The sequence below is a fragment of the Solea senegalensis genome, linkage group LG20 (genome assembly GCF_019176455.1).
Source record: "Solea senegalensis isolate Sse05_10M linkage group LG20, IFAPA_SoseM_1, whole genome shotgun sequence".
NCBI lineage: Eukaryota > Metazoa > Chordata > Actinopteri > Pleuronectiformes > Soleidae > Solea > Solea senegalensis.
In genome coordinates, this window is record NC_058039.1 from 15318170 (window position 1) to 15330146 (window position 11977).

General features: G+C 42.1%; 1 protein-coding gene across 1 annotated transcript; it reads right to left on the reverse strand.

Annotated features, from left to right (window-relative positions):
• Nucleotides 1-1133: 1133 nt before the first annotated feature.
• On the reverse strand, nt 1134-10859 carry tcf19l (transcription factor 19 (SC1), like). The gene is made up of 6 exons (XM_044053482.1): nt 10643-10859; nt 9430-10239; nt 6690-6859; nt 5362-5755; nt 4753-5284; nt 1134-4510 (listed from the first exon to the last, which is right to left on the reverse strand). Exons 2-6 carry the CDS (start codon nt 9698-9700, stop codon nt 4162-4164), a joined length of 1716 nt encoding a protein of 571 aa, XP_043909417.1. The 5' UTR covers nt 9701-10239; nt 10643-10859; the 3' UTR covers nt 1134-4161.
• Nucleotides 10860-11977: the final 1118 nt, after the last annotated feature.

Here is an 11977-nt window from a genome sequence, read left to right on the forward strand (position 1 = left end):
TAAAAAAAAATACTCAAAGACAGACAGGAGAGGGGAAAGAGAGAGAGAGAGAGTGTGTTGCTATGGAAACACTTCAGACAAACGCAATTGTCTCCCTCCATCGTTGCAGGTCAAGGCAGCGTTATCTCACCTCCATAATCTCCTCTATCTCCTCCAGATCCACATCTGCCCACTGACCAATGAGCACATGAAACGTTTTCCCTGGACTTACAAATATGCTGCATGGGTTGTATAGACTTATTTTTATTACATGTGTTTTCATATCTGATCTTACCTGTGAAATAAGAAATTCAGAATCTTATCACCTCCGAAAGGCAGAGATTAAAGCTTAAAATAGTAAAAAGAAAAATAGTTTTTTCAAGTCTTTATCCTTTTATAGATAAACATTACTTATAGTATATAGTATAGTATAGGCTCTTCCACATTTAAGGGGAAAATTAAGCCAAACTTTGTTGTGCAAAGTGATTTAATTGGGAAAATGAAAACGTGAATTAAAATATCCGTGTGAAGCGGTGTTGTTACCTCTCATATGTAAAAGAAACACATTCATCAACTCGTCCCCTGTTTACGTGTTATTTTATGACAAACATAAATCAGTCCCGTTAGTGAAGGCGTCGTAAACCGCTACAAACAAACTATTCAACCTCAGGTTTAAGCGGTGGACGCCGTGGACGAAGCGGCTCTATCAGTCCTTGAATTTGGTCCTGGAAAAGTCCTTGAATTTGTTGTCAACCAAGGTGTGGGAACCCTACAAATCACTCGAGTTCATTAAAAATAAACATGGAAACGATTCAAAGACAAACACTGCACATTTCCAAACGCACATTAATAGCAGATGCTGCATCAGCAGTTGCAACAAGTCATTTTACCAGATGTGAAGAAGTTAACAGATTCTTCACCCGCTGCAGGTTTCAAGCTGATCTGGTTCTCACACTCATTTTAGCGTCTTGTCAATTAAAAAGTATCACAAATGTTCGGCGTGTCATTTCGACAAGGAGGAAAAAAAAAAAATTCACATGTGACTTGAACATCAAGCCATGTGGCAAAGATGACACATTTTCCCGGGAGTGAAAACCCGGAGACGTAAACAAGAGTTTAAATAAACTTTAGAGGCGAAAATGAAAGAGACAGAATGACACATACATCTTTACTGGTGTTTGAAACTGTAAATGACACAGAAAACAAGAAATGAAATGAGCTGCATGATATCATCAGGTCCCGTGATTATACCTCACATTTTTCAAAATCCAGTGCAGTTGATTTATCTAAGTGATGTAATGTGCAAAAGAGAAACAAGAGTCAGCACATCTAGAGTCCGTCAGTACAACCAGAGTCAGTCATTTATTTACTCATTTACATACAAGTGTGTGGATTTTTTGGGAATCATTTTTTATGATTTCAATGTACATTTTAATGACAAATCAAGTGAATTAAAAGAGTGAACCAATTATAGGAAAACATAGCTTTCTATTCTTTACAGCAGAAGAGGCATCAGCTGCAGAGGCTTCACACCAACCAATAAAACATTAAAAAATATACATCTTAAAAAATTTTATTTCAGATTTTCCCACTCCTTATTTTATTGCTCAAGAATATAGATTTCTAGTCATTTTTCAACTGCTCCAAAACACAACACCACCAGCACACACACGCACTACATTCTTCTGAACCAATAAGTGAGGATTATACACGTGACACGGGAGGTAAGCGTGATTTTTCAGCCACACACAGAGACCGCGTTTTTCCTGGTGAACCAGATCCAAGAGGAAATTTAGAATTAAATTAAAGAGGAGAAGGTGCTGAAAGCTGCAGGATCACAGGGAAAAACTGTTATTATTATCTGCAGGACATTAAAATACAAACATGTTATGATGGAGGCTCACTTGTTTCCAAATCTCCGTCTCTGAGAGGCTCTGTCCCCACAATTAAAATGTGTTTTATTCTTTTTACTCCTTAAGACACTTTTTTTTTCCTTTTCCTAAGTTACTTTGCAGCGTAAACAGTTGTTGCTACAGTGGTCACTTCTATTACACAACACGCTATTCCTATAAAGATACACTCACACAAAACCTGGAGACATTTCATCATCATCATTAATATTATTATTACTATTATTCTTAATAGTTATGCGAAGCCGACATATTTTCACACACTGCTTTTTAAGATGCTTTGGTGTCTCGATTGTCTGCTCAGGAGGTCACGGTTACGCCCGTGTCCTCTGTTTTGACTGCAAAACAACAACAGAACATTACAGTGGTCTTATTTTTAAAGTAGCGCTCACAGCACCCTCTGCTGGACCACATGGGTATTAGTTCAGGCAGCCTGGTGTGCATCTAGGCTGCCGAGCTCATTTCAAAACATTCAAACTTGAACTCTTGCCACTAAGTTCAAACAGATATCCCGTCCCACAGGTCACTGCTGTTTTGTAGAACAGCCAGTAGGAGGTGCTCTCTCGCTCTCTCACCATACTGAGATCACTTGCTTTATGTTATGAGGGAAGGTTATTATGGAATTATTGATAAATAACAACAAACATATCTTACTTACATCATACACTTTGACTTGATTCTATCTATTAAAAAGGTCCAGCGTGTCATTTAGGAAGGTTTAAAGGCAGAATGGGAACGTACAAGCAATCATTATGTTTGTGTGAGTGTTTTTATAATGACTTGGGTAATGGGTATTGAATAGAATAAGCTGCCATCTTGTTTCTACAGCAGCTACTACAGACAAAGCAGAGTTTGGTGGACCATTAAAGCAGCACCTGAGCATGGTCACACTGGTGAAATTCCCATTAATTCCCATGGAAATGTTCCAATTTGGAATATTTCCCAAATTCCCAAACTAAAGATCCCAATCCCATATTCAATTTCTGGAAATTTACCACCCCTTTTCAACCCAATTGGTGTCTAGTGTTCAGTGTCTGTGTGTGTATAAAAAGGGGGCGTGGTCACAGACATGTAGCCAGGATTCTATTGGACAATACCAGCTGTCAATCACACTAGTGATTCCGCTCCATGTGCCGTGCTTTATCGTCTATTTTCCTCTAACTGGGAACATCATGTTCTATTGAAGATGAGATTGAGACATTACCTCCTCAGGAAAATGTTAGGTGTCGCAAAGGTGTGGCAAACTACCAGAACATCCATTTTTATATTTTATATAGTCCAGATGGTTTCACCAGGACAAAAGCAGCCACAGTGGCGAGAAGTTCAGTAGTGAGGAGACGACCATAAGGACTCAACACATCAGCAGAAGAGTCCTCACGAGCTGTGACATTTCCCAGGTAATGATTCCTCCCTACGCGGCTGCAGCCGCCCTGCACTCGAGACACATGATATGATATGAAAACACAGTCCCACTGTACGTGACGCTCTGCCCCCTCCTCCAGGAAACATCCCGACGCCACCGCCGCTGCTGCAGGAGACCCTTCAAATATTTGATTACAGTCCCGAGAGCACTCCTCCTCAGCAGCAACAACAGACGTCTGCTGACACATTTACCGCCTTTTAATTATCCTGAAACATCACACGCCCACTCCTCGACAGCTGCTGCCACCCAGGGAAGCCGTGGCAAAAACATTTCGCCGCATCTTATTATTACTGTGGTGGGAAAATGTCATCCCAGAGCTGCTTTCTCCGGGGGGGGGCAGACGTGTCGAAAAGTCAGGATTCTGCCCTGAAGAAAAAACAAAAAACAACTGAGCTGCTTGGTTAAACAGTGACAGAGGCTGAACTGAGACGTCAAAGGAAGTTTAATCGCCTCGTGCAGTGTGAAACTGTGGCAGCATGATGTGAAACGTTTCATTAATCTTCCTGAACGCCGCCGCCTGCCCTTTGGTCAGCTATCGTCAGCCATGACGGGAGTGTACTCCACATTTCATCATGCTTTCTCCGCCCCCGATCGCACCTCTACAGGCAGTTAACGCCGTAAAGGAAAGCTGACCCGGGACGATTTATCGCAGCTTTGCCACCTCTGTGAACGGAGTCTGTGTGAGGTTTGTCCGAGAACAATCTGAAGAAAATGCCGGAGCTGCACAGGCCTGAGGAGGAAGTTGTGGCCTCTTTTCAACAGAGTCTGATAATTCCCGTGTGGTGTCTGAAGGAAAAGTGGAAAATGTGTTGAATTTAAGTTCAAAGCAGAGCTTTGATTTCCCTCCCATCAGCGACAGCCGCAGTGGAAGTCGGCGTTGGGGTCCAGGAGGAGCTTCTTGCGGTCGACGTGCAGACAGTCTATGTGGTACCAGGCGTCGCACACGTCGCACTGGATCCACTGCACCGTGTCCTGCTGGGGCAGGCGGCACCGCGGCGCCGCGCACGGCTCCACCGCGCTGACCGACGACCCCTCCTCCTCCTCGTCTTCTTCCTCGTCCTCGTCGGAGGAGGACGACGAGGAGGAGCCGGAAGAGGAGGACGAGGCCGAGGAGGAGGAGGACGAAGACGAGGAGGATGGAGAGGGCAGGGAGGGCCGCGGGGGGAGGGGGTGTTTCCTGGGGCGGCCTCGACGCTTACTGAAAGATAAAAAATTAGAACATTAACAGAGGTAGCACTCTTGCCTTTGCAGCCAGAAGACCCGGGTATCACCCTACGTCAGCTGAGATTGGCACAGCACCCCCCGCTACCCCGTGTGGAGGATAAAGTGGTAGAAAATGGATGGATGGATTAACAAAAGGTGTAAAACGTATATGCCATCATCTTCCAAGCAAATGCTGATAATTCCACAAATAAAGTGAGGTTTGGTTGATTGTCTCACCTGGTCTGATGGTGAAATCTGTTGAACTGGACTCTCCCTCTGTCGTCCGTGCGGATCCGCACCGACGGCGAGGCCAGGCTGTAGTTCTCTCCTCCCACCACCAGGGGGGAGAACACTGGAGAGCTGTGAGCGCGTCGCCTGCCCCTCTGCGCATTAGGCGAGCCATGGGTGGGCTTCTGTTGGCGGAACGCGGCGATGTTGCCCTGCACCACCGTCTTGATGCGGTGCACTGTCTCCGCCTCCCGTTTGTGAGCGGCGGCGTTGCTGAGCGACGCCTGCAGCAGGTGGTGGTTCAGTCGACTGTTCGTCATGGCGCCGTGGAAGCTGCCGATGGTTCTGATGCCGACGGGGAACGGCTTGGCCTCCAGCGGTCGCCTGGTGTCGCCGTGGCTCTTGGGCTGCAGCGGCAGAGAAGGAGGAGGAGGGAGAGAGGGAGGAGGAGGGGAGCTGAACGTCTCAGACTCTGACCTGTAGAGACGTCGTCTCTTCTTTCCTTTCACCCGCTGTCCGTCCTCCACGGCTCCTGCCACGGCTGAACCACAGGGACATGGTGAGACAAAAGCAACGATCATCTCCGAGTTAAAATGAAATAACTGGACTGAACCTCACCTCCTCGACTCCTGGGCTCATCTGAGCTGTCGTCCTCCAGAAGCACCGTGTGCGCCGACTTCCTCCTGCTCCTGGAGGTCGACGGGAGGGTCTTGTTTGAAGGCACCGACGCTGCGGAGGAGAGCGACGGAGGGGTGGAGGGAGGTAGCAGAGTGGAGAAGCCCACGGCGAGAGGCGGCGTCGAGGAGGAGCCCGAATCCGAGACGGTTCCCTCGTGGCTGTAGCTCCTCTTGAAGGTCCAGGCGCTGCCCTTCATCTTACTGAGGCTGCCGATGGAGTTGAGGATGACGGTGGCGCGGTTGATGGACAGCTTGGACAAGTCGAGGTTGGGTTCCACCTTTGGATCGGGGTTGGTCCTGATGCGGTTCTGCAAGTCGGAGGAAAAGGTCCCCGCCTAGAAAACAAAATTTAAAACTATGGTTAGACATTTCCTCTCATTCTTTACCATTTTTTTATGATCATATTAGTTTACCAGCTCCAGACTTTTTTTTATCTGCTCACAATTTTGTCTGTGACTACTAATATTACGCCCCCTAGTGGACATTTCACTCACACCCCAAAAGTCTCAATGATTTTTCGTCTACAGTTGTCACCTATATTTACTTTCATTTACAGCAGCAGGATGTTTTATTTGAAATTCACTCAAACAAAAATCCAACATCTTTAACATCTAGAGCTCAAATAATTGACAGTTTGGTAAATTTGAAAAAAGAAGAAAGAAGTTGATATGAACCTTTTTCAGAGACGGTGTAAAAGTTTATCTTATACGTTTACTGTATATGGCATTTTTACAGAACAAACACAAACACTTGGAAATGCTCTTGTTAATTACTTTGTATTGTCAATTGGTATTATTTAATTTTGCAATAATCTTTGCAATGTCAACAGTGTAGAAAACAAATTACAATTATGTAAAATCTATGTTGTGTTAACAAAAATATTTTCCTAATTTGAGTTTCATGTATTAGTTTTATAGTTTTTGTTTTTTTTAAGTTTTGTGGTAAACTGATAGGAACATCTTCAATATGTTTATTTCTATTTCCGTATTTTACTCAGGGTTAGGGTAATCTTACATCCCCCAAAACACCTTTATCTTCAGGCTTTACTTAACAATGCCTACTGTACAATTTAATTCATCATCTCCCGTTGAATATTTAACCATTTAGTCATTGTATTTATAGTGGAAAACCATGCAATGTCTCATCATTGTCTCATCACACAGACATAAGCCTTTCAAAACAAGAAAGTGCAGACTGGTCCTTTAACCAGAGCCTGACTGAGACACACTGTGTTATGAAACGGTACAATCATGTCATCATATCTTCTACCTTTGGAATTGTGATGGCGTCAAAGTCCAGCGGGCGAACTTTGACCTTCTGGAAAAGGAAGTAGAACTCGGGACTCCTCGACGCGGAATGACCACCGAAGGTCAACGTGTCACCGTCTGAGAGTTCCCACTGGACGCCAGACTGGAGGCGGACCTCGTTGACCCAGGTGCCTGGCAACAGAAGAGGATTTATGATTTTTAATACCAAGTCCTTCACAGTTCAAACTAGCACAGAAATAGCTAGCACTATTTAAAGATGTTACAACTATATTCAATGAAATTAGTAAAACTATGCTTTGATGTAGTTTTGTTAAGATTCTTAACATTAAAAAAGATCAGCACTTTATCCCCAAACATGCACAAATATGGACAAAATGTCCCCTAAACTTACAGAATAAAGCAAAAACAGACAATCTGATGATAAAAAAAATTACAAAAACACCTTACTGACATTACTAAAAGGTAAAGAAAAATGTCACGAAAAATTGCTAATGTTACCAAAACATAAGAAATTTGATTGAAAACTAATGAATTTACAAAAAAGAAAAAAGACAGAAAAGGTTGCAAATTGTGATGAAATCACATCACCAACTTTATAAAAAGTAATGTAACTATATAAAAGTTCCCAACCTCCAATTTTGAAAATATCCAGTTTATTCCAGTTAATTCCCATGACAAGTTTCCAATTTTGACAATTCCCAGGAATTGTGAAACCTTAATAACATGACCGAACGGTTTAAAAATATTGAAATGGTGCAAATACAGCTTGTGGCCCTTCAAAATAAAACACTAAGACCATATTTCAGCCGGCTGGACAGCATTGTCTTCATTCACGATTGTCTCGATAAAGGATATTGACCACAATCTGTTTATTTTTAGTGCTTTTTAAATCATATATTGTCTTATTCCTACTCCTAAATTGAGTGAATTGTAGTGTAAGTGTAATATTTATTAACTTTTTTCTCTCTCTCTCTCTCTCTCCCCCGATTATACATGAAAGAAACACTCTGAATGAATGTGTCACATCTGTGCATAATTCAAAAGCTGCTCCAGAGACTCGTTGACACCTGAAACCTTTCAAATGATACTTACATAATCAGTTTGGAGAAGTGTCAAACTTCAACGTTAATTTTAATTAACATGTGGGGAGGAAAATGCTTCTTGCTTAGCATGGAAAATAAAAATGAACTCTGTGTGTGTGTGTGTGTGTGTGTGTGTGTGTGTGTGTGTGTGTACTTCTGGTGTAAAAGTCTGGACCAAAACGTGGTCCTAATGAGGCATAATCTCATTTCTGAGTTAACTGGTTAAGTTTAGGACTAAGATTTGAATTATGATTATGGTTAAAGTTGGGGTTAAACATTAACTGGTTATGGATAAGACTTTGTTTTGGCTGTCCAAATGAACAGAAGTCAATGTTATGTCCTCAGAAGAATAGCAGAAGAATGTGTGTGTGTGCGCGCGTGTGTGTGCGTGTGCGTGTTTGCAGCTGTTTAGCTGGTAGAAAACTGTGTGTGTAGCTGGTGTGAAGACTGCAGGTGTGTTTGTGTTTGTTTGTATCTCCACCACAGCATGAAACAAAAAAAGTCTGTTAGTGTTTTTCAACTGCTAAAAAAAAAAAAAAGGGTTTCCCCATCAGTGCCAATGTGTGTGAACACACACTTTTTATTGTTTCCAACGGTATCTTTGTAAGTAGTGGTAGTTAAGTTAGTGGTGTTTTTGTCTAAATTATTGTTGTAAGCTGGAGCACTTTGCCTCTTCTCACTTCCCTGTCTGTAGAGCAGTGTGTGTGTGTGTGTGTGTGTGTGTTATTCTGTATGATTCTGTGAGCCTGTTTTATGCGCATGTTCAGTTTTCACATAAATAAACTGACTGAAACAAATCCTGAAATACATAAGTCTTTCACACTCGAGGGACAATGCTGGTTAATGGATTATTAGATATTACACCCCACCCCCAAATTGTTCAGACCTATTGTCGTGACTATGTTGCCTTTCAAAGTAGGTATGAGCCATGAACCAACAAGATTCTCAGCTTTTGTATCCAAACACTGGCCGAGAGGATTATAAATTAAAGATTATTTTCATAATCGATTAATCTGTCGATTATTTTCTCAATTAATCGAGTAATCGTTTGGTCCATCAAATGTCAGAAAACGTAAAAAATAATTGTTGATCAGTGTTTGTCAATCCAGGAAATGTTGATGTTCTCAAATGTCTTGTTTAGTCCACAAACCAAAATGATTTAGTTTTTAATGATTTCTGTGTTATATTGAGCTAAGAAATGAAGAAAATAATCACATTTAAGAAACTAAAACAATCAGATATCTTGTTTTAATAATGAAAAAAAGCTACAAACCGATTATAAAAGCCGACGATTCATTTAGTCATCGATTAATAATCGATAAATCGTAATTATTCATTAAATAGTATATTCGATAAATAGTCATTTTTCAGCTCTACACTAATCCTATACTATCTGTGCATCCTATATATCAGTTATAATGAAAATAAAAAAGCTAATTTTGGATGTAGAATAATTGTTGCACTGTTGGATCTTTGGCTTTTTAAAATGGCAGACAAACATCTTCTTAGTTTCTTTAAGTAATTTAACACATTAAAAGACTGTATTGGGCAAATATTGGTATCGGAATATTCTCAATATTCTCATCTTCATTGTGATGAAGATGATGATGATTATGATGATGATGATGGTGGTGGTGGTGATGGATGTGCAACTCTCACCATGACTGCTCCGGTCCTTGACGTGAACCCTCCAGCCTTCTTCCTGCGGAGCCGCGTCCCCTCCGCTGCCCTCCCTCTCCGCCTGCAGCTCGGCGTGGATGCGCGACACCGCCGCGGAGTCCAGCGTGACGTCGCACAGCTCCGCCGCTCGGCCCAGGCGGAACACGCAGTGGCTCAGCGCCGGCCGGAACGTGTACAGGTCCCGCGACGTGTCGACCGAAGACGAGCCGATCCGCAGCAGCTGGAAGCACGGCTGCACGCCGGACAGCATGACTGCCGCGTCTGATTGGCTGCCACCACTCAACCCTCCGGATGGGGCCCCCACCGAGGCCTCACCTGATCTGTGAGTGGCCCTGGATTTACAGAAGGCCACCAGGCTCCATTATAGATTGTCACTATTGTGTATGTGTGTGTGGGAGTGAAATGAAATGTAGAAGTAAAACCCACTGTGGATGTTGCAGACAGGTGCAGCCTACTTAAGAAACAGGTGTTTGCATTGGCATGAGAGCTTGATGATTTCTGCCTTGCTGTGAATACATGAATAAATAACGTGAGCACAGAGAAGCAGGAGTGAGTAAAATACGGAGCCGCAGAGGCTACAAAACTCCAGATTAGAGGAGAAAATAAGCGGCCTGCGCATGTGTGCGTTTCACATGTGTTTGTAAGCGTCTTAAGTGCAACTTTCAGATGGAGTTTGGATGTTTATCAGTTACAGGTGTGAACAGCTGTCAGACGAGTGTGTGTGTGTGAGATTAAAATCCCAGACATCAGAAGACATTAGTAATCTCACATTGACAGCAGCTGTCTGATCTGTAGAGAAAGAAGAAAAAGGACTGTCTGAAAGACATAAACAGCAGCTCACACACGTTTTAACTTGACACACAAAAACCACCTTTAAATTACACTTGAACTAAAATGGCGTCAATGTGAAGCAAAGGTAAATGTAGAGACATTAAAAGTGTCACTGCATGTTCAGGAGACAAAGCAGGAGACAAAAAAAAACGACCGCAGCGTCAAGACTAGTCATCCTACAACTACTTGTTCTGCCATTTTTTGTCACAGCAAACGCCTTTAACGTCAGGTAGCATGCGTGTCTTACTTAAGTGAATATGGATTGACGTAAAAGTCGGATCGGAAACAACAGCAGGAGCCAGTAGCAGCGTGAAGTGGAGTGAAGTTTGCTGACAGGGTGAAAGCAAAAACTGCCACTTACTTTCACACACACACACACTCACAGTGTGTACGTGTGTGTGCTCGTCGTCCCGTCGCTGGACATAAAAAGACGCATAAAAACAAACTCCTGCACTCTCCTTCTTCTCCTTTCTCCTCTCTCTGTTTTTCCTGCATGGATTTGTCGCCTTTCTGCGGTACAGCGGACGCCTTTTCTCCTTCTTCTCCTTCTTGTTCTTCTTCGCCGTCACTCACTCACTCAGGAGGAGGAAGTCCTTTGAAATTTGGCGCGCCCAGTCCACAGGCTTCCGTGCGCGAGATCGTGCGTCACTTCCTGTCCCGCCCTGATTGGCGGAGGGCCAGGGCGCCTTTTGGCAGAGAGAAAGGACAAAACTGTATGGAAGCCCATATGGGGAAAAGCAATTCATAACCAAGTCATAACTGTAGTTTACTGAGTCATACTAATATAATGACATTATGACATACTAAGTCATATTAATGAGATACTAAGTCATTATTTTATTATGAAGTATTAACTCCTAATTTTGAGATTCTAAGTCAACATTTGAGTTAATATCCCATAATTGTGAGATGCTATGTCGTAATAATGAGATACTATTTCAAAGTAATGATAGTATCTCATTATCTAAAATTATGACTTATTATCTCATTAATATGACTTAGTATGTCTTTTTTATGACTTAGAATCTCTTTATCGCTACATAATATCTCATTTGTATGACTTAGTATTTCATTATGATGTAGTATCTCATTAATATGACTTAGTATCTCTTTATTATGACTTAGTATGTCTTTTTTTATGACTTAGAATCTCTTTATCACTACATAATATCTCATTAGTATGACTTAGCATCTCATTAGTATGACTTAGTATTTCATTATGATGTAGTATCTCATTAATATGACTTAGTATCTCTTTATTATGACTTAGTATGTCTTTTTATGACTTAGAATCTCTTTATCGCTACATAATATCTCATTAGTATGACTTAGTATTTCATTATGATGTAGTATCCCATTAATATGACTTAGTATCTCATAATTATTAGACAGTGTCTCATTATTATAACTTAGTATCTCATAATTGTGACTTAGCATGTCATAATAATTAAAAACTATAAAATGAAAAATAGGACTTGAGCTTCATAGAACAGGAACAGAAGGCAGCGTCAGCAACACAGGTTTGGCATATTGCTGGTTGGGGCTGGAAGTGTTCATTGGCTGCTTAAAATTACATCAGGGCTCGTCCAGGATTTAAACCCGGGACCTATCGCACCCTAAGCGAGAATCATACCCCTAGACCAACGAGCCACATGAAGTACTGTGATTTTTCACTTCACTGTGCTTGTAAAAAAGC

Coding starts and splice junctions, on each gene's coding strand:
- tcf19l (XM_044053482.1), bottom strand. CDS start 9,700: ATGCTGTCCGGCGTGCAGCCGTGCTTCCAGCTGCTGCGGATCGGCTCG. Junction 6,860..9,429: donor CAAGGACCGGAGCAGTCATG/GTGAGAGTTGCA, acceptor TTCTGTTGCCAG/GCACCTGGGTCAACGAGGTC. Junction 5,285..5,361: donor TGAGCCCAGGAGTCGAGGAG/GTGAGGTTCAGT, acceptor CCTGTGGTTCAG/CCGTGGCAGGAGCCGTGGAG.